General features: G+C 37.1%; 4 protein-coding genes across 11 annotated transcripts; 2 read left to right on the top strand and 2 right to left on the bottom strand.

Moving 5' to 3' along the window:
- Positions 1-118: 118 nt before the first annotated feature.
- On the bottom strand, positions 119-3,644 carry LOC112464219 (trichohyalin-like). Of its 5 annotated transcripts, none has more exons than XM_025031082.1 (3): positions 3,024-3,644; positions 2,731-2,888; positions 119-2,379 (listed from the first exon to the last, which is right to left on the bottom strand). In XM_025031082.1, the coding sequence occupies exon 3, from the start codon at positions 2,284-2,286 to the stop codon at positions 358-360; it is 1,929 nt and encodes a 642-aa protein (XP_024886850.1). In that variant the 5' UTR covers positions 2,287-2,379; positions 2,731-2,888; positions 3,024-3,644; the 3' UTR covers positions 119-357. The 5 variants fall into 5 exon arrangements, with proteins under 5 accessions (XP_024886850.1, XP_024886849.1, XP_024886852.1 ...); XM_025031081.1 differs by having other exon boundaries at positions 2,731-2,942; XM_025031084.1 differs by having other exon boundaries at positions 119-1,911; positions 2,191-2,379; positions 2,731-3,644.
- Positions 3,645-5,495: 1,851 nt separating this feature from the next.
- On the top strand, positions 5,496-11,611 carry LOC112464213. 4 transcript variants are annotated; one of them, XM_025031069.1, is made up of 7 exons: positions 5,496-5,967; positions 8,747-8,952; positions 9,486-9,698; positions 9,803-10,003; positions 10,266-10,616; positions 10,712-10,869; positions 11,230-11,611. In XM_025031069.1, the coding sequence occupies exons 1-7, from the start codon at positions 5,787-5,789 to the stop codon at positions 11,453-11,455; spliced, it is 1,536 nt and encodes a 511-aa protein (XP_024886837.1). In that variant the 5' UTR covers positions 5,496-5,786; the 3' UTR covers positions 11,456-11,611. The 4 variants fall into 4 exon arrangements, with proteins under 4 accessions (XP_024886837.1, XP_024886836.1, XP_024886839.1 ...); XM_025031068.1 differs by having other exon boundaries at positions 5,497-5,967; positions 9,803-10,036; XM_025031071.1 differs by lacking the exon at positions 5,496-5,967 and adding an exon at positions 6,047-6,714 and having other exon boundaries at positions 9,803-10,036.
- Positions 11,612-12,483: 872 nt separating this feature from the next.
- On the top strand, positions 12,484-17,006 carry LOC112464211. Its single transcript, XM_025031066.1, has 5 exons — positions 12,484-12,520; positions 12,792-12,935; positions 13,245-14,193; positions 15,221-15,363; positions 15,644-17,006. The coding sequence occupies exons 3-5, from the start codon at positions 13,246-13,248 to the stop codon at positions 15,867-15,869; spliced, it is 1,317 nt and encodes a 438-aa protein (XP_024886834.1). The 5' UTR covers positions 12,484-12,520; positions 12,792-12,935; position 13,245; the 3' UTR covers positions 15,870-17,006.
- Positions 17,007-17,132: 126 nt separating this feature from the next.
- LOC112464212 lies at positions 17,133-21,597 on the bottom strand. Its single transcript, XM_025031067.1, has 3 exons — positions 21,427-21,597; positions 18,078-18,361; positions 17,133-17,507 (listed from the first exon to the last, which is right to left on the bottom strand). The coding sequence occupies exons 1-3, from the start codon at positions 21,466-21,468 to the stop codon at positions 17,297-17,299; spliced, it is 537 nt and encodes a 178-aa protein (XP_024886835.1). The 5' UTR covers positions 21,469-21,597; the 3' UTR covers positions 17,133-17,296.
- Between the last annotated feature and the right edge of the window lie 1,423 nt (positions 21,598-23,020).

Below are 23,020 nucleotides of genomic sequence, written 5' to 3' on the forward strand. Positions count from 1 at the left end.
TTGGACACCCTGGAACTTTTAAGTCCAAAGAGTTTTTGAAAGCGTTTCTATGTTGCAAACAATATATAAAAATTCATGTATCATCTTTAAAATTTCAAAAAGTGTGATTTCTATACTTTTATATAAGGCTGGAACAATTTTTGAAATTTTTTATTAGCGTTGAAATGTCAGGAGAAAACTGTAAAATACGAAAAATCGACTGTGCCTTAAAAGGCCCACGGTGTCCGCGCAGTGTTAAACTGAGATCGTCACGAGTGTCCAGAAATCCTTGTAAACTCGAAATAATATATAAAACTATTCCTCAAGTTATCAGATTTTCGTTTTAGACACTATTGTATTATTAATAGTACTAACGTGTTAACGAAATAGGAAGAATTTTTTCGACTTCTTCTTCTGAATTTTATTCGTCGTATGGCACGCGACGTTCTCCTTGTTCTCAGTCGATTGTTTGGTCTCTGCCGATTGCTTGGTCATCGAATCATACGCTTGGCGTTTCTTTTGCAGCTCCTCGTTCGTTTCGCTGGTCCAGGAGACCGGCCTATCCTTGGAAGCGCTGGACAGATTTTGACGGCTATGTCTCTTGCTGCCGATTTCTAGATCGAGATACGAGGACAACCTGTTTTCGTTGTCACAACTACGTTCCGTCTTGCTCGATGGGATGCTCGGAATGCGATCCACGAGTCCGTAATTCTGGAACCCCGCTTCGTTCTTCTGCAAAGCGCATATATTGTCACTGACTTTCCGAAAGATTTTCTCCTCTTCGATCACGGGATCGAGTCTCTCCTCGACTACTTTTTGCAGCTTGCCCATGGTATTGCCCGTGGTATCCTTGTGCCTGGGGTGTCGCTCGCTCGCCGACCTCTGGAATACATGCGGCTTCTGGTAAAGCGCCGGATCAAACCACTGCGACGTTCGTAATTTGGGTGAATCTTGGCTGGCGGCTGACAACGTTGAGTTTAAGTCGTCGTAATTCATCCTAGGTCGTTCTCTGTACCTTACGGAAGCATACGAATGAGTCCTCGAAACAGAGGATTTCCTCGATGACGAATTTGAACGCATCGGATGTATTGTTTTTTTATTAGATTCTTCCCTCCTGTGCCTTTGGTCGAAGATGGGATTAACTTGAGGATTTTTTGGGATCTCCACTCTTCTCGGAATCTCCACTTTTCTCGGAACCTCTTCTTTCCTCGCAACCTCTTCCCTTTTCAAAATATCTTCTTTCTTCGTGACATCTTTCCTTGGAATTTCTCCCTTTTTCGAAATATCTTCTTTCTTTGGAATTTCTTCCTTTTTCGAGATATATTCGTTCCTCGTGACATCTTTCCTTGGAATTTCTTCCTTTTTCGAAATATCTTCTTTCTCTGGAATTTCTTCCTTTTTCGAGATATCTTCTTTCCTCGTGACATCTTTCTTTGGAATTTTGTATTCCGAAAGATTATCGCCGGATTTCTCGATATCGGATAAAATTCGTGCCGCTTCCTCCAGCCTTCTATCCACCAGCGGGTTTATTTGCAGTTTTAACAGCTCGTCCACTTGTCTCATTTTATCATTAAGTATTCTCTCCGCGATCCTCAGCTTCTTCTCTTTCCTAAACAGCTCCCTTTCTCTCTTTTGCAGATTCATCTCCCTCTCTCGCAGCATGGTCTCGCGATCTTTCAGGACCTCGATTTTCTGCAGCCAATTCCCTTTAAAGATCTCATCGCTGATTTCCTCGGGCGATGAAACCGACGAGGTGCAGCCGTTCTTGTAACCGTGACGACAGTAATCGCTCACCTTGGTGTCCAAAGAGTTTTCGCTTCTCTCGTCGATCGATATCAAGCTGTTGATCCGTCTGAAATATCTCACAGGATACAACGACTCCTCCGGTCCAACCGACGATTGATACTCCGTTTTTTGTACAGACAGGTGCTCCTTAGAACAACAAGAACGATCATTTTTATAATGTTTAACGATGTCGTCGTCGTAACGTTCGTCGAGTGGCGTCTCAGTCTCGTTCGTTGTGCCTTTCACGATTTTTATTAAACCGATCAATTTACCGTTCTCGGCGGAGAACCGCGCGAATTCCTCGCGTTTGTTGTACGAAGCGAGCAACGCATCTTTCTCGCATTCCGTGTTATTCCCGGATGTGTTTTCGCTCTTGTTAGTATTAAACTGTTTCGCGATCTCCCGATTTTGGATCTGATTAATCACCTCCAAATTCTCCGCCTCGGGCAGGATGTACGTCTCGACTCTGTACAGGATTGGATTCATGGCCGACATCGTCAATATCTCTTTGGACCCTTCCATTAGATTAAGAGAATAAGATCTCTTATCCAATTAATCTCTTAATCTCTCCCGGAATAAGACCCCGTCGAAATTTGTTATGTCAAACGCTCATTTCTGCAAAGAATATACAGATATTAGATATTGATTAAAAATGCACGTCACAAATAAAAATTATAAATCTGCAATAATGTTAATTGCAAACGGACATATCAGTACGATGATAAACGGCTGTTTGAATAAACAATTGTTTGCAATTGTTATTTTCAAATATTTACATGATTCTTTTATTATAATTTGATATCATTAAATTAATATTATTTTAATATTATTAATTATTAAATTAATATATATATATATATATATTTAAATTCACTAATAATCGTAATAATTATTGAAATTGTTGTGATTAAACAACAGACTTTTAAATTATATTAACTCTAAAATGTTTAAAGTTAATATACTTACGTCTAAATATGAAAGAAAATTACTGTATCAAAATACCAACGTGACTCTTTACCTATCCAATTATAACAGATCCACGAAAAGGATGCCAGAAATCCAAGAAATTACCACAATAATCAAAATTTGTGCTTTGTTCTTTGAAAAACGTCCTGGCGTACATTCTGGAAGCGAAGAGAATCAAACGGTAAAAGAATCGAATATTGTGGATCTATTTTCTGAAAAATCGTGATTTTGGGATTAATATAATTGTGCGCAATATTAATTGATGTTATTGAAACGCAATTGCTGTTACGTACCAGGAATATCGCGATCGAAAACTTTCGGGAGAAGCGTGTAGCGTGGCGACTGCATTTAAACTGTGCTTTCACTTAACGTTCGCCCCAGTGCGTTGTCCTTATAGTCCCTCAGGTATGCCTACTGCCTCCGTCCGTCCCGTTCGCCGGTCGGATACTATCTGCGACGTGATTTGCTGAGTGTGTTTTTAAATCCCAACCGCACTGGACACTGGACCACGCGGTAGGCATTTTCTACCTGCGTCTCCCCCGCAACAGCGACCATGGACCCATGCTTGAATGAGGGATGTGTAAGACACAAGGCCATGACGAAAGGACGGCCGAACGGTTAAATATTGAGAGATTTGTATTGTATGTACGTACAAAGCAATACATTGTCAAAATATTGAGGAAAATTGATAAAATGTTCGAGGAAGAAATGGAATTTTTAATGGAATAAAGAGAGAAAAATTTAAGATGAAATTATAAACGATGTAATATGATCTTCAAAGTAGAGAGCCGACGTGTCTTTCATTTAAATTGGAATTTGGATACTCTGATAGATAAATGTCTCAGCATTTCTATATAAATTTTAAGATTTTCTCAGACTGCTCGGAATTTTTATACAAATTGAAACGTTTTTGAGAAATCTGAGACAAAGTAATAAAATATTTAAAAATTTTTTGCTAATATATTTTTGTAAAAATCTGAATAAATAGAAGAAATAAAAATATGTGCAATTTATCAGAAATTTTCATGCATACGAATATTACCATAGTCCAAAAATCCTCGTACAATTATTTCTGAAAGTACCTGAGAAATTATATGTATTTTTTCAGAATTTTTCATAAGTTTCAATTCTTACAAAATTTCTGAGAAAATATTTTTACCAGGGCAATTAAATGTTAACAAAAGTAATAGTATTAAGTGTATAAATGGAATATTATATATTTATCTTGTTTTCTTATTTATATAATATACAATTAAGAAGAAGAATAGTAGTTGCGAAATTATACGGCAAAGTTATCTGTTTTTATGTATGTTTATTTTCTTTCTCTCCTTACTGCTCTTATAGAAATTCAATACTGGAAAGTAGTGATTAATTACTTATTTTAAGTATTAAAAATACTTAACAACAGTGCTTTTAATACTCAAAATAAATAAATTAATCACTACCTTCTCCAGCATTAAATTTATGTTTAAAGGGTAGTGAGCCGATATATTTGAACTTTTTGAATTTCTTTGTTGTATTGCCGACATCTTGATAAATAGTTTTCTTTTGTGAATGAGTTCTTTCTAAATTTTAACCCCTCGCGCTGAAATTCATGTTTTCCAGATGTTCTGTTGCTTGCGAGTCGAAATCATGGTAACATACAATTCTCAAAACGTGGACAATCGACACGAGTGTATTATTTTTATTGATATTTTATTGTCAGTGTAATTTAATCTGTACTTATAGAGTACGATTTTGTGTGTTTTTTTTTAACGCATTGTATTTGGTACAAATTTTTCCGTCAGGATTTATACTGGAAGCATAAATAATATAATTTAATGACTTTACGTACAACAACGTTTTTTAGATATATAAAGATCATTTTACGTAGCTTGAAATAAGAAATAATCAATTTTTTTTTAAATGATGCTTTTAAACTGATGCTTATTAACTTTCCAGATTTTGTGACTAGGATTGTTTCTAGTATAAAAGGAAAAAGAAAAAAGGAAGACTCCAGCTAGAGAAAACGTTAACGTTTCGAAAAACAGCTTCGAAAGTCTCCAGATGGCGGTAGGCGTCTGCCAAGCGAATACCTCGAGACCGCGCCAGGCGGAGATTATTTCCCGAGACCGATTTCTCGTCGTCGCGAATGCAATTGGTACACAATGACGTAGGAAATATCTCAATTTTACGAACTAGAAAGTTCCACGCGTTCCTTGAGGGTTTGCGGGTCTTTACGATCACCGTCACTGACGGTTGCGCGCGCATTACGCATATCGACAAAGAACCGCGTCTCACGCGCATCCGCCAGGGACGTGGGCTGAAGCGGAGGGCCACGGTGAATCGATATACCGACCAAGATTTTATAGAACGTCCTTTTTACTTTATTGGAATATTTTATTAGAAAGTATATTTTATTAAAATACTTTATTAGAATATTTTTATTAAAATATTTTATTAGAATACTTTATATTAGAATATTCAAATATTTGCCGAAGTATACTTATAGGCCGGTATTCATAGTCGAATCTTATATTTAAGACCGTCTTAAGTACGATCTTAAGATGTCATTAACCAATCACAGAGCCATATTAAATACTTAAGACGGTCTTAAAATATAAAACGACTATGAATATCGGCCATAAAATGTTTATAGAATAAGTTTGTGCTATCTGGAGGGCGACGCCCCGGCCACCGTCGCCAGGCACAGCCCTGCCGACGCGCCACCATCTCGGCCGCCATCTCATGGTGGGGGTAAAAGCGGTGGAGCGGAGTGGCGTAGTCACCGCGGACGCGGAGTAGCTCTCTCGGCCGCCATTACGCAGTATTACGCTAGGGAGTTAGACTTGGACTAGGCGAGAATCGAGAATACTAGGCGCGGGAGAGAGGCCTAGAGATCGTCGTCTCGTCGCGTTCCACGGGTTCCCTACGCGCACCAGGTGGGTTCGGGTCAGCGCGGGAAGAAAAAACTAGTGATTTCGCGCTGGGATTTTGAGACGCGCCTTCGGCGCGGTGGTGCACGGCGGTTCCGTACACTGGAACTGGAGAATCGGGATCCACTCGGCGGGCCTGCTATGGAGAGCCAGTCGCAGACCATCACGCTCGTCGCCGCCGAGCCGACCGTGATATGTAGGAACTTGCTGAGCCCGTCGTTGACCCCGCGGCTCACGCCGACGGGGAAGATCAGCCACGCCAAGACCCGGGTCTATACGCAGCGCTACCGGAAGGAATGGGAAGAGATGTCGGATTTCAAAGGTACGTGTCGCTCGCTCGCACGCACGCTCCATCTCTCTCTTTCTCCCTTTCCCTCCTTACCCCGCGCCGTTCACGAGCAGGCTCCGCATATAGGGTCCTCTCACGTTGCGCTCTAGGGTATAAACTCGCGGATAAAACCGCTCTTGAACCAACTCTCCGCACACCCTAGTCCGTTGATCGATTCCCTGGGTTTATCGACGTCGTTACACTGCGACGCAAAGGGGAGATGGCCGTTGTTGTTTAGGATTATTGCTGACACGTTGGCAAACTCTGTGGGCGGTGTAACTCGGAGCTGCGTTTTTGGAGCCGCGTTCTCCGTTTGAAAAGAGCTACTCCACGGAGACTGGAGGCTCGGAGTGGAATAGGAATGGTCGTAGAGGAGACCGTTGAATTGAATATTTAATATATTTACAACTATGATGGCGCCAGCTGACGCCTGTGAATTTACGCCGAGTGTTTTCCATTTAGTGACACAAGGCTGCGGTCCACTTGACCGCTACAAATGTTTTGGAGCGTTTTTTTTATCCTTCTTTCTTCATTTGAAAGAAAAGAGGAGAGGAATGCTTCGAAGCATTTTTAGCATCAAACGGACCGCGGCCAAAGTCACACAAGTGTGTTTTTATTTTTGTTATCTATTGGAATTTCGAGATAGAACGATGTTTACGTCGACGTGTCTTGCTAATTGTAAATGGAAAGCGCTCACCGCAAAGAGATGACCTCTAGTACTAGCTGCCAGGATTTTCAATGGTATTTTTTTCCTGCAAGTCATATACGAATAGAAAGCGTTGCTTACCGGTAAATTATATTCTAGAAGAAAACGGGACGAAAGGGATAGAGAACTATAACCGGCCGGTTCTTTTCTGTTGCTTTTACTTTCGAGAACAATAGAAAACCATTAAACCAATTCGCGGAACAGAGACAGAAATAGTCCCTAATTAATACGTCTTTTTCTTACAAACATGGCAGTTCACATTCCAATATAGCAGAATTTCAGTATGGAATTTCTTTCTAAATAGTGACTTATAGTTAATTGATATTGGTTTATGGTTATCGAACTGTATGCAACATGTAAACCGCTTTTGTTTCAAATAAATCTTGTAAAATGTCGTAATGGAGTAATTATTTTATCACGCAGGTGTATCTTTTTCTAAAAAAAAATACATGAGAGAAGATCCAACGGTAGATGAAAATCAAAAGGTAAACGCAGTATCTATAATCTTTTCATCCCACTGATTGTACGGGAAGTACTTTCGTCGGGAAACTACGTTGAAGATAAGAGTAACGAATTGATAGTTCGAAGAGCAAGAAAGAATTTTGAGAAGACACCGATGAAACTTTGACAGTACTAATATTTCCGAAAGCTTTCGGCGCTGGAAAATTACCGGCAAATTTGTCTACCTTATATGACATTTAATTGTTTAAACTATTACTATTAGATAATATTACTATTGGAATAAAAACATATATAAATTGTATATATAATAAATTATAATATAATCATGTTAAACTTATAAATATATTTATAGACCTTCATAAATAGACGCCAAGACAATTTTAAGATTCTGAAAAATATACTTGAACTCATTAAGCCCAGTATCAGATTACAGATTAGGACTGAAATGTAATCAAACAAAACAAAGTTCGCTAAACTTGAAATTAGTTTTTATTTTTCTTTATTATAAAGCCGTGATCAGACTACGGATTGGGATTGAGATTGGATTGAAATTTAATCAATCAGAATAAAGGAAACTAACTTCAAGTTTAGTGAACTTTGCTCTAATTGGTCAAATTTCAATCCAAACTCGATCCCAATCCGTGGTCTGATCACGGCTTATAATTATGGTTGATTAAATTTCAATCCAATCCCAATCTGCAGTGTGATACGGGCTTTAGACTACGTGTCAGAGATTGAGAACACGAACTAAAGATCAGTTCTTTCGACCAATAAAATAATCTTAATTGTTGGGGAATTAGTGAGACCGAAAAAAAATTCACTCGCGCTTTACTCACGTGGTCACGTGCGCCAATCGCGCGCGTTCACCCCGACCGGTCGTCGCGCTCAGCTGACAGCGAGAGCAAGCGAGAGGGTCAAGTTCGTCACGCTCCTATCAATTTAAAGGAGCAACAAAACGCGGCAAAGTAGCGCGAAAAGTCATTCCCTGCCGCGTAGAAGCTCTTCTCTCGTTATTATTTTTAAGTCTCGATTCTAACAATAAGACAATTTCGCCCGGGAAAAATTTCTAGGAGGTTGGGAGGCAAGGCGCCTTTTGTTCGCAGAACTTAGCGCGCACATTTCCCATTCAGAATTTATTCGCGATTTCGAACTTCTCTGTCATCAGTCGTCTTCTTTCCGTAACGCTCGGAAATCGGACCGAATCTGCGTTTGTCATCGCTGTGTTCACGGTGAGACTTTTCTCCATTCAGGTAGAACACTAATCTCAATTTGTTCTGATTGATCTGATCTGTAATTCGCAATTTTCATTGAAGTAACAGTAATAATTTGGACAAGTAGTTTGATGGGGTTTATTTAAGCGAAATATTGGTCTTGTTGATCATTGTATGTACCTCACACTTCTAATTTTCTTCTACTTGAAAGTACAGTGATTATTTTTAACGTAAAGTAGTTCTACACATGGGTTTCCAATTTTCCTGTGAAGGCGAGGTCCACCCTACACCCTTTGGTACTTGCAGTGCGAAAAGAGATTTATTATTGTATGATTCTACACGTGGGTTTCCAACTATCGATAATGAATAAGCACCAAAATATTTTTGTGTGCAGGATGGTTGACATCAGTGCCATTTCAACCGACTCGTGCTTACTGTCTGTACTGCAAGAAGAATCTGCACGCCCACCGTTTGTCGCTGCTGAAGCATACATGCACAATGAAACATCAGCGCTCGGCTTTGGGGTATGCGCTGGAGGAGAAACAAGTACAGAAGTCGGAAGCCGTTGCACCCGAAGTGGGGCTCATGGAAGAAGTCGAGGTCAACATATATTTCTCGTCAATTTTCTTATATATAAGATGTTCTATATATTCATTAAATTATTTTTCATTTTGGAAATATTTGTTCAGAAAACGTATGTGTTACAACACAGTCAATAGAGTTTATTCTTTTGTGGCTTGTGGCATAAAAACTGAGTGTTGTTAAAAAGGAAGGTGAAATATAGGCCATCCTATGTATAGAAATACGATAACTTACATAAGATTTACAAAAGAAACAAAAAATACACAACGAAAACTTTATACAGTGAAATAATAGGTTTCTTTTTCAAATTTTGTTACATTTTAACAGTCTATGATTATTTGAAGTTAATCACATAATTAATTAAAATTGTTGAGAATAAATGAGAGTTCTATGATTACTGAGTATTTCTTAATCAACCAAACGATGTTATTTAGGAAAGTAATTTTGAATGTACACAAATTAAATTAAATTAAATGTACATTACATTTATTGATATATGTATGTAGGAGTACATATGTGCCTGTGTATATATATGTAATCTTTTTCTTTAGACTTTGGATGATTCTTCTCAAACGGAGTTAGGCGAAGACAATGAAGACGATATCGAATATGTTGTTGAAAGACTGGAATCGGAGGAAGAACCAATGGAATTCGAAGATGTAAAGGACATCAGCCTAGGACAGGAAGAAGAAAAAGAGATGGATAATAATCAATCCAATGAGGATTCTACGTCTGTAATAAAGAAGCTCAAATTATCGTCCGAGGTAATTCATTCCACAAATTATGCACGTGCAATAGAAAGCAATAATCTTGTTCAGCAGAGATTTCTGTCAATTTTTCAAATTTTATATAATTTTTCATCATGTAGTTACAGTCAAAATGTCGAGATCCTTTGGCAGAGGCGATGGCTCACGTTCACAACGAATATCTTGAGGAGGACAGTGAAGATCAGGAGAATGTACAGATGGAGATGGTGGCAGAATCAACTAACGATGATATATCTGTTCTATCTGAGGCGGTGGACGACGATGACGTGAAGACATCGAAATTAGACGAAGATGAGAAAACGGTAATCAAAGCCACACAGAATGGAAAAATCCTTGTAAGTGGCAATTTCTGAACAATAGACGAATATGAACATCTTAAAACTGACACTAAAAATCAATCTTAAGTTTAGTTAAGTCGTTCAGTTAAATCTTATGCCGAAAATTATTAGCTTTTGTATATGAAATCGTATATTGTTAGCTAAAGCTATAAAAAATATTGTTTAACAGCAGGACAAAAATAATCTGTTTATGACTTTATCGATACCGGTACTGAATACTTTTCAGACAAACACCTCGACAAGCACAGCGCCGACTCAGAATACGATTAATTTTGTGCCGATCGCGCCGGCGAATATGAAGACTCAAAAGATCACTCTAATGTGTGGTAACAAAACATTTACATTAACTGGCGGTGCCACGTTTCAACCGGGCGCGCAGTACGTACTGACCAAGCTTAAGGGTAACCCAGCGACATTGACGCTGTCCGATCAAAAAAAGGTCGTTGCGATGAACGAACCAGACAAAGTCAAAGTGGATACAACTGTACCTGGCAATCAATCACCGACTGCTCCTAGCACCAGTAAGCAACCGATTGCCAATCAGCAATCGTTTAGCGTCAAATCAACATCTAAGAAGGTAAGAAAAAATTACGTAATTTTTCATCTACTTCCCGTTTTCTAAATGGTTAAAAGTATAATAAGACTACTCATTGATGTCTTTATTTATTCTAGGCTATTGCTTCGGGAAAGCAGTCAGCTTTAAAACATGTATCGAAAAAATTGCGCATTACCACATATGTTGTGGATACTATCAAGGGAATTCCAATTGGTGGGTTGCAAGTTAGCTTGTATAAACTGTTGGACGGCAAATGGACTTTCTTGAATGAGAGGTATGTCATTTTTCAACTAGTTATTATTACTCTTTATTTTTCCTTTAATATAGTCTTTATAGCTTGATTCGACAGACTTATTAATTTTCTACACTACTATTTTAAATCTTATATAAGTTTTGTTTTCAACACAAATACGACAAATCTTTTTTTACTATAAAAATATTGATTTGATACAATTATATTCTTTGATATATTTCTAATAGCGTACGAAACGAAAAGGCAAGAAATAAAATGAAGATATTTTTAACTTTAAGACTAACATTCGTATGCTGTTACTGTAATCCTTCCTAAAAAATATTAAAATAAGTATGAATTATCACAGAAATATAAGTGTGGTAAACAAAATTTTTTTTTCAGCAATACAAATGCGGAGGGTCATTGTAGCGATTTGGTGGAAAAGCTTAACGGTACAATCGGCCGTTATAAGATTCATTTCGACGTCGACAAATATTTCACGCTGAAAAGGATAGACACCATGTTTCCGTTCGTCGAGATCGTATTTGACGTAAAGAACCCGAACAGTCACTATCATATACCTCTTTTATTGAGCCCATTTGGTTATACAACCTATCGTGGCACATAAATAGAATGTGCTATTGAATAGAATAAATTCCTTCGTGACAGAGATAGTTGCGAGGAAATACTTACGATTTTCATGAACATTACATTGCTAAAAACAGATATTTTTATATTGTAAAGTCAAGTATAAGAATGTATATGTATAGATACATAATGTACATACATAATATGTATAATTATATTGATATTGTATATTACATATTATATTTATATAATTATATAATATTACAATTATAATTATATTAATTATATTTATAATTATATTTATAATTATAATTATATTAATATTATAATTATATAATTATACATATATATTACATAATTACGTTAGATTACATTATAAATACTAATTCTCGTCATAATATAAATGACATGAAAATAAGAATATTTTTAATGCTTTTGCAGAAGCGATAAAATGTGTTTGCATTAATGAGTTAGCTGTTGAAAATTGATTACGTGATATATAAAAGATACAGAATTATTTTTATCACAAGCTAAATTTGATGACAATGATTTTGTATAATAATTCATAACCTAAATCTGATGTCGCGTTTTACTGATAATGAAGCTAAATGATGATAATGATTCATATAATAAAATAAGTTTTTGAAAGAACCGACAGTTGTAAACAAATATTTTAGTTTAGTAGGTTATAAGTATATGTAAGTATATTATTTTGCTTTTTCTTGTATCACATTAAGAATTATTTTTCTTTAACATTGCGTTGGTATGTGTATGTGTACGTGTATATATGTGCGTGTGTGTCTGCGCGTGTTCGCTTGTGAATGTTGATTTATATGTGAAACTACGTATGTACATTTTTTAAAGAGACGATTTTATTAAATTCTAATGAATGTGTGAACTATATAGATAAATACCAATCTTTCAGTCATTGCCTGCATTCCTTGACCTTTAATCCGTTCTATCTATATCCAGACTAATCTCTTGGAAACTTCACCTATTCGAGCGCAGTTGGTATGTCAGTTACGTTCGCGACGCGAATACTAATACTGGGCGTGGTGACGGTGACAGTGAAGTAAATCAGATTGTTTCGTCAAGTTATTAAAATGTAATATATAATACGAAAAATATATATGAATGTACATATAATACAGAATGAATAGTTTTTAAAGAAACTTAACTAAAACATGCAGAATCTAAAAGTGTTTAACAAAAAAACTGTATTTATCTAAATATTTATCTAAATTTTAGCTTCTTTTAAATAGACTACACAAGTTATTATTTAAGCAAACTATTGCCAGCCCGTAATGTAAGCGAAATCCAAAGTTAAAAGCGAAGATTGGATTTATTCATACTTGAATTATGAATTTCTATTATAGTTTATGCAATAGGGGAGACTGGGGCTGGTTGTTACAGGGGTAGGTTGTTACAGTGCCAATGGTAGCTATACCGCGCGAGTTAGTGGCGCTGGCGTTCTTGTGAGAAGTGAGAAAAGCCCGGACAAGCAGCCGTAAAAAACGCAGGTTTGTAACATTTTCATTTTTTAGTATTATTGATCTAGCACTTGTTATCTAAATAAGCAGAAATGTGTATGTTGTGGTATATACTCTCTAATTCCTTCTGTTTACAATAAACCTTACTTTTATAAGCTTTACAAATATTTGTGTTTTAATATTTAATTAAGGTTAGTTTTGGTGTTGGGGCTAAAAGTGACATTTTCTCGGGGCAGGTTGTGACAAACCACAATTAATTTATGATTTGTCACAACCTGCCCCGTTGTGCTTCTTGCTGACTGGTATAACTTGAATTATATAAATTTATTATTTTTCTAGGATGAAGAAGTATAAAAAAAAGAGTGAGCGTGGACAAATATCTAAAGACATCTACGACAAAGCAGCAGCTGTCTTAGAAGAGGATAAAACAAAAACAGTTCGTGGCATCGCAAAAGATTTTGGACTATGTCATATGACGCTTACAAGATACTTAAAAAAACGAAGCAAAGCAAAGGAAAAGGGCATACCTATGGAATCTGTCACATTCGGTTACCAGAAAAACAGACAAGTTTTTAACAACAATGAAGAAACTATTTTGGTGAATTACTTAACGAAATGTAGCCAAATTTGCTACGGATTAACGCCAAAAGATGTCCGACAGTTAGCATTTGCTTGTGCACTTAAGTACAATGTTACTACACCGCAATCGTGGCATAATAATAAAGAAGCAGGAGTTGATTGGATGACAGCGTTTTTAAAACGCAACCCGTCTATCATCAACGAATTTAAAAAGACTGGTATTGCACCATTTAATAAAGATATTTTTCCGCATGAGGACTTCTTGTCTGCTTTTGTTACTGACAGAGAATTAGACGGCACGGCTAGCTCAAATATTGAAAATACCCCAGTTACAACAGAGAACACTCCAATTCATTCCACTAAGATTCAACCTCCGCCAACTCAAACTGCCTCCTTGAATGACACTACATCTCCTATTTTGGAATGTATTGAATCTACCTTTGCTCCCGAGATCGTTCGACCTTACCCAAAAGCTGCTGCTAGAACAAAAAAGATAACACGAAAAACTCGAAAATCAGCTATTTTAACTGATACCCCGGAGAAGGATGCATTGGCACTGGAACAAAACAAGAAAAAAGAAAATACATCAAAGAAAATTAAAGTGATTAAGAAGGGAATGACTGAGCCAAAAAAGGTGACCAAACAAGAAAATACAAATAAGAAAGGAGAACCAGCTAAGAAGAAAAGAAAGATTGTTGTGAAGAGGAAGGTATTGCAAGAATCTGACGAAGATACTATAGAAGATGATTATTTTTGCCTCATATGTTGTGAACCATTTGATCAGAGTCGAGCTGGTGAAAAATGGGTGCAATGTATTGTTTGTAAAAAATGGTCACATGTGAAATGTGCTAAGGGAAATATAGTATCCTATGTTTGTTTAAATTGCGATAGTGATTATTCCGATTAAAATAACTGAACTGTTTTATTTTTAAGATCTGATAGTCTTTCTAAAATAATTATATTTTTTTTTTGATAGCCAAAGTTTTATGTTATGTTGGTTCTTAATAAGATGTTTCTCTAATAAAGCTTATAACTTTTGTTTAGATTAAAAGTTACTTGTATTTTTGTTTAAAAGAATTTTTATTTAAATAAGAACATAATTTTACTTAATTTTTATTTTTTTATTTTTATTTTGTTGTGATAAAGCAAAGATACCAAAAAAAGTAATATGTCTAAGTTTTTCGCTAAATAAGAACATAATTTTATTTAATTTTTATTTCAATGTGATAAAGCAAAGAGACCAAAAGAAAATTGTATGCCTAAGTTTTTGTTTAAAATAACACTATAATTTTATTTAAAGTTAAAAAGTACTATATTATTACTTGGACTTAAACTTGGAAGTTAAACTTTTTTTGTAATTTGTTATAAACAATAATATTTCATTTTTGTTCGAATTAAGAAGACAAACCATGATTATTCTTAATAAAAAGTTTGAGATTACATTTGTTTTTTTTGTTGTAACAATTTACCCCGTGTGATGTAACAACCAGCCCCTGGTGTGGGGTAAAAAGTTACATGTCTCTTTTTTCAGAATTTTTTAATTTATATAATTTCTAATGAGCGGTTAGATAAAATTATTATTAAATTTAAATCCCGATTAGTTACTGAATCTAGCAAGCCTAGATTCATTTATAAAAACAACATAATCAAAGAGTTGAGACACTTTATAGAAAATATGTCACAACTAGCCCCGGTCTCCCCTACATTTATGTTTTTCGTGTCTTTTTGTATGACAGATGAGCGCCTCTGTAAATCTAAACGATGAAAAGTTAAGCATCACTACGCATGTTTTGGATACCAGCAGAGGTCGGCCTGCTGATGGCTTGCCCGTGTGTCTGTACAAGTTTGAAAATGACAAGTGGACTCTTCTAAAAGAAAGGTGCATTTTGTATTATCTCACATACTTCTATATATACACGTTTTATATTTTTTCGTCATCTTTCACAGCTCCCAAGAATTCTTAGAGAAAGAAAGAGGCGTACATGCATGCCTCTGCATGTGCATTACATACTTTTATTATAAATATCATATGTTCTTTTATTTTTATACATTGATACTGACAATATCATTCGCACATACATTTTGATTCGCTTGAATAAGCGGAAAAGTTGATTTTATTTTTTTATTTATCATCATTAATTTAATTTTTTTTTTCACAGCACGACAGACTCAAACGGACGTTGCGGGGATCTGTTGGAGGATGAGCGAAGGACTTGCGGCAGATTCAAGATCGAGTTTCGGGTGAACGACTATTTCAGGCGAATCGCGACCACTTCCATGTACCCAATGATCGACGTGATGTTCGATGTGCAAAATCCCGGCGAGCACTATCACATTCCTCTGCTGCTGAATCCTTTCGGATTTAGCACGTATCGCGGCTCGTAATCGGCGTTAAAAGATGATTTCGCCACGTTTGCGCGGCGACACGGACGTTACAAAACGGCCCGAGGGATTTGCTAGAAAAAAATGCACTTTATTCGTAGCCTACGCGTGTCTACATGTCAATCGAATTGCGGGAGAGGACAGAGGAGAATAAGTTGAGGTGACGCCAAATTTACGAAGCCTCGTTGCGCAAACGTTGCAAAAAATAAAAGACAAGCACAGTCGAATTTACCTTGTTAAATCGAACACTTGATATCAGAGAGGATAATATTGACGAATATATCTTGTAACTTGACCTTTTCATCATGAAAAAATTTGCGAACCGTAAAGTTTCTTTATCCTCGAAATTTCGAAGTTTACGTTCCCGGGTGAATCGCAAACTTTCTTTCGATTGTCGCGAAGTTGCATCGAAGATCTAATGAGAAGGTCGTCTTATAATTTCAAAAATTACAGTTTTGACTAAATTTTTTTAACTGGCCATAAATATTTTCAATTTGCAAAGAGTTAATTACGTACCTACTTTGCGTTAAAGATTTGCTTACACTAAAAAAATCTAATCTAATAATTATAAAATATAAAAAGAAAACAGTCGCTAATTAAAAAATTAAAAATATAATTAAAATATGAAAATTTGGTTTTATATGATGTTATTTTATCGTTGTTATTTGCCGCTAAACGTGCTCGTTTAATATATATTTACAACGAATTTATTATACATTGTAAGAAATCTCATATAGATGATAGAAGTTCTATTTTCGCTAAATGACGGATCATGCGTCATACATTATTATTGTAGACTCAAGTATCGCGGTATAAATCATTGACATTGAAAAAGTCGATACGAATGAGGCTGAGGACATAATTACGCGACATAAAATTTCCATTCTACATATATATCGTGCAAATGTGAGCGGGGGAAATTAAGAATAGAGAATTCGATCGATGCCGACGATTCGAAGAACTCGACTGTAGAAACTCGAACGAGAAAGATCATATTTTGAAAATTTATGTCGATTGTATCAACAGCTTACTTTACCAAGTTATTTTATCTCGGGAAACATGTTTTTTTGGTATCCGTACTTTGTGTATGTTACTCTCGGAAAAACGAAATATGTATTATAACGAATACTTTGAAGTTTACGTTTTCTCTCATTTAATTTAACAGACTGTTAAATTAAATATCTTGATAACAAACCGCAAGCGTCAAGACTCAAGGCAAGTAGCGGAAGTTAGCCAAGATATGAGGTTCTACTGTACACTTTTCAATCCCGTTTTCTTTAATTAAGTCAGCTTGAATTAATTTTTTTTCTTTAATTAATTCAAGCTACTTGTGCCTCGACATTTCTATACAGAGAAAATCGTTAGCCTCTCTTGATCCACCGATCACAGTGCTGACAAAACGGAAAGCGTGTTCACGCCAGCCTTCGAGATCATTGAGGCGGCAGATAACTCCGATCGACGTCCGGCTTCGATGGCAGATATGTACTTCCTGGTCCCGGGGGTCCGACGTGGGATTCGATTTGGCGTCCCGAGGGGCCGATGGAGGGTCCTGGGGGTCTGATGAGAGACCCCTTCGTTTCGCCGGTCGCGGCAGCTCCTATTCTGAATCCAGCCCGATACCCGTTCTCGTCCGCGACGTAGCTTGCGAATGCAAAGATTGCGTTTTATATTTTCTTTGTCTTTTTCCTCGTCAGGAAAAAAGGTGTAACTAAGGCATTATTGAAACCGCGTGAGAGCTGTTTTTGATTGAATCCAGATTTGAGTCACAATATCTATCTCTTCGAGTTAAAAATCACAGATAACACTTTACACACTTTACTGAAAGGGATTAATGGATTTACTCGAAAATTACTCTAATAGAATTTGTGACCCGTTCTGCAGTCCGCTTAGTGCTAGAAATGCTTCGAAGCGTAGATCTCTTTGTCCTGACTGTTCAATCTAATGCTTCGAAGCATTCCAAGTGCTAAGTGGATTGCAGCCTTGTTTCCGAAGTCGTATCTAAGCTTTAACTTTTTAAGCGAATAATGGAAATTCGAAAGACTCCGATTTCAAATTTAGAGATTCAGCAACACTAGAAAACAATCTCAATCTTGATGGAAATTGAAACGATAAAGCGCAAAATTGAAATCTTTCTCGAGGACGCGATTTAACATATATGTCGATAACACTCGATTGTTAAAAGAATCATAGAGAATAAGATTGTGTCCTCACTGAACGGAAACGGGGATTCCTTCGGGACTCTTGTAAGAATAGGATCCCTCTACCACTCGGACCAGCTCGCCGTCCACGAGCTTCAGGGTGGCGATCTCCTCCCTCTGGACGCCGTCTTCGCTGACGACATTCGCGGAGGTCGGCGGACCCGCGGCCGCCCTCTGCTCGCCCTCGAAGGGCGGCTTCAGGATCAGGCCGCCGGAGCCGCGCGCGAACAGCGGTGCCTTCTGATCTGGGGACAGCCTCTCGGCGAAGGACGCCGGGAACGACAGCAAACACCAAATCTGCGGGAGTTGTTCTTTACACAGGTGACTCTTAAATGAGAGAGTGGACTTGAAAATGACCAAACTTAAATTTAAAAAAATCAGTTTTTTAAGTAAAAAAAAAGTACATTGTTTTCTGCACGTTTTTGAGCTGTATAAAATGATTATTAGATATACCTAAATGTCCGCAAAAAAGATTGATCATACACTTTTTTAGCTTTGAATGATTAGAAGAAGATAAATAAGCAAAACAATTTTGTTTTAAAATTTCAGTTGATTTGTCATCTGGTAGAACCCTTTGTATTCTTAATTTGAAGTAGACAAAGAAGAAGAGAATAAATTATGGCAAGAGTTTTGAACTGCTCGTCTGTAAAAACATTCTTTTGTACCTTTATTATATCTTTTTCTTAGTTAATATTAAACAGACTTTCAAATTGTTTCAATCTCTTCAGTAATGAATCGACTACGATCGCACGAAGTGCTCGGTTAAAAAAATACTAATTTAACGAGCAATTAGAGGTGCAAAAAGTATTGACTTTTTTCAAGCTGTAATTAAAGTTCGGAAAGAACTTAATATAAAAAAAAACACTGACTAAGATATAGCCAATTATTCGAGAAAAATGCTAAAAAAGAAAAATGATAAATACGTTGACTCAGCGAGGAGAAAAATAGATAGCTTTGCCTTATGATTTCACAATTATTACCCTTCCTCTTAATTGTGCGCTACGAGCAATGCTACGTTGTTATCTAAAGAGTGTTTTGTAATAAATCTCGTGTAATAAATCGGAAAAGTTATACGATTCCACGTGAAAAAAAGCTTCACGTCGAAACTGTAAAATCCTTTCCGAGATTTACCGAGATTTCTGCCTTAAAAAATCGATTTTGTAAATTGGAAAATTAATAACACCTTCTCTTGTCTCTTTAAATTGCCCGGGAGGATTAATGAATCTATCTAGGAATAACCGGAGAATATTGCCGAGGATGACCCCGCGACCGCATCGCGCGTCGCGTTGGATAATCAGCTGGAGGATCGCCGCGCGTCGTGCACATATAAGTACGTATACGCGACGTGTTGGAGGTGGATCCCCTCGGAAAAGGACACTTTCTACTTAATGGATGGACCGGCCGGGCCGGCCGGGCCCGCGTTTTGAACGCTTCGGGGCCCGATAACCGGCCCCCGCGAGTTTACGAAGACGCAATATCGCGCTTAGACCCCGTCATTTGCGAAGGCGCGATGGGAATCTCGCGAATCGCGCGCGCGCCGCAAGGATGAACTTTCAACCCCTCATACCGCGAAGGTATATATTGCGCCGGAGACAGAGACGATACTTTCTCAGCGGCGGTATCTTTCATCTGCGAGAGAAACAGAGCTGATGTCTCAAAGTATCCAAGGCGAGTCGTTAATCTGGCGTTAATCGGCTCCGGAGATGCATGAGAGAAATGTAGACGCGAGAGGGAAATGTAATGGAAAGGTTGTAGCGAAAAAAATCCGTTTGTTTGCGTAATCAAAGATCAATATAAATGATTTAACGTTCGTTAGGAATATCGAGCTGGATTGACTAATAAATTGACACACTTATTAAACTGACGTATTTAATAATTTATCTACGGTTTGAACTATTACATGTACAGACTAGTAATTGGCGCGATAATTAGCGTATAAATTATTAACTTATTAAATTGACATATTTAATAATTTATGTAGAGATTAAACTGATTACGTGATGCGTTAATTTATATTAAAAAAGGATTGATAAAGCTGCTACTGACGTTAACACGATATGCTTTGACGGCTAAAATGAACCTGCAGGCGTAAACCGCGCGTCGCACGTGCGACTTTAGAAATATCGATAAGATTTTTATTTTATTTCGTATTTATTGGAACATGTCGCGAGTGCAAACACATCAGTCAGTGAGGCTGCATACTTTTCCACAAAAATGTTGCTTCGCAACGTGAGTTGCGACGTGTGTGCAAATGAAATTTATGATTCGCGTTGTTCGCGTTAGCCGCGAAAGGCACGCAGCATCTGCGTAAGGGAAGGAGAGAAAGGATTGTCGGTAGCACGCCTCCCGCGTTTTCTATGGAGAACTTCGCCGAAGAGTAATTTACGACGACGCGTTTCCCTATTTTTTCGCCGGACGGACTTTTAATTTAAACCTGTGAGTTTGGCGCACGAATAAAGTTTCTTTCACGTACAAAATAAAAATTAAAAAAAAATCGAAAATAATAAACTTTGAAAAATTATTCACATCTGAAGCGATCGATTGGAAATTAACAATAATAGTCGAAACCACCGAAAGTTATCATAATTGAAATAATTTAATAATTACAAAATTAATATCGCTTTCATGACTGGTATAACTCCGTTAAAAAGGTAATATGTTGAATGATGACGTTTGACAAGTGACATCTCTAAATTTATCTGGCTTATCTGTCAAATGTAAGCTAATTGATATGAATTTATGAATCACGAATTTATGTTAATTATGTAAATTCGGCCCCAAGTAAATTCGATTTTCTTCACACACTGTTAAATTCGTAGTGTCAAATTATACTCAGTTTGAGTCAGTTTTAACTATTCATATAGATCGCTACTACTCCTATTCAATATATCGTTAATTTAACTAAAACAATGTTAATTTAGCTTGGAGTTAAAATATCGACACACATGGTAGTTAAAAATAACAAAATGTTATTTAACCCTAGCTCACCACACTCCGGTCCAGTGGACCGCTGAACGTTTTTCGGTTTTCTACTTTTTACAATTTTACATAATAACAATTTTTTAGTTTCCTTATAATAATTGTTCAGTTTAAACGCAAATTATTTACTTGATACAAACATCTTCATAAACATCTTATTCAGAGTCTGTATTTCCAATTTCTACATTACAAGCTTAAAAATATTAAGTTAGAATGAAAATGGCAATGTGACAAAGTCGAACGGTCTCACGAATTGCAGTGTGGCGAATTTAAGGACTTGAAAATAAGTGTGGCTAGCTAGGATTAATTTAAGGTATATTGATATTGGTTTAAATAATTCTTTCCTATCGCGTCGCGAGAAAATTTCTTCCTGCGGGACGTACCAGCGAATGTATAATCCCGCGATGACCCATCGTGGCTGTCATTTTATGACGACGATAACGAGGATGTATACGACGAGCGAGGACACTTCGCACTGCGTCACCCGGCGCGCGGCTCGGGAGCGCCTAGCTCGGTATCGCGGGCACCCTTGTGTCACACCGGGACTGGTATCGGGTCCTGTCGGCGGGTCCGTGGTCCTGCGAGCCCCCGTTCTTATATATACCCCCGTGAACGCGACGACGGATCAGGCGCTCTTCCCCCTCTGATCACCACCTCGAGAAGACGATCCGCGCGAGCGACTACCGTTTGCTCGCGACTCGCGACGCGGCCCATCGTATATTTCGCGTGTATGTGAATGTATAAGGAGTTCGGGAACGTTGTTCTATAAACCGTGGATGGCATGCTGACCACAAACCGAAAGTGAACAATAAGTGATGTTTCAGGCAGATTCCTTTTTTTACATCAGGAAGACAGAGATTAGCTGCAGGATTAAAGACCGGTTGTTTCAATCTGTTGAGAAACTAACTGATAGTTAAATCATATGTCTATCTTTGTCTAATTTGAAGGAAAAAGAGACATACAACCAACAGGTTGGAACAACTGGTCTAAGTCTTTCGTATATGTGATTCTTAACGCTTCTTTATTCGCACTAATATGTTTACAGGTACCGTTTATACGTGGCACAGTGTACAATCACGAGGACCAAGAGCGTTGGTAATTTGAAATCCGACCTTACGTAAAAACGGGGAGAATTTACGGGAATGAATATATAGGAATAACTCACAGGACGTCGTATAACAGAGACGAGAGGCAGCTGAAGGGTAGAAAATTAAAATTTTCAAGTTGAATTATTAAATGGGCAAAGAGGTCTAATACACTAATTTAAATCTTTACTTTAATCTTTACCAACAGTTTAAATTTCTAATTTAAATTATCTTATCGGTAAAACATACAAACAAAATTAATTATGATAAAATAATCGATGAACCCGCCATATTTAAAGAGAAAGAAAGGATTTAAGAGCTTAGCTCAAATTATCAGCATCAACTAACAGCAGTCTAATTAAAAATAATTTTATTAATTTAATAACAATATTAATAAAACAAATAACATTTTATTAAAATAAGAACATGACGTATTGCTTCATTAATACTGTTATTGAATTAACAAAATTATTTTCGATTAGACTGTTGTTAGGTAATTAAACGCAGCATCATTTCTTCTTCCGTGTATTGACGTCTTTGATGGAGTTGCCATTTTATTAAAAAAATTCCTTTTTGTGAATTGAATTACTCGTGAAGATTAGTTCAAACGACTTCGCTGTTTATCGACGCGACTCAGGTTTCCGAGATTTTATGCTCGTCGTGGAGTTAAGTGACGTTACGAGGACGGATGCGTGAAGCGAGACCGGTGCAAATATATAGGGGCATGCACGGGCACGCGAGGAACGAGGGACACGTGGATTTATTGTTGCCGATTTAAAGGCCACCGTTGTCACGACGACCCCGCGATCTGGCTCGTTTAAGGGCACGCGAACGAACAATGCGATCTCTTGAACCTTTAATAGGATGCGTTCGAGCTCTCCTAATGGGACGC

Source organism: Temnothorax curvispinosus, unplaced genomic scaffold (genome assembly GCF_003070985.1).
Source record: "Temnothorax curvispinosus isolate PA1 unplaced genomic scaffold, ASM307098v1 QBEX01014009.1, whole genome shotgun sequence".
NCBI classification, from domain to species: Eukaryota; Metazoa; Arthropoda; class Insecta; order Hymenoptera; family Formicidae; genus Temnothorax; species Temnothorax curvispinosus.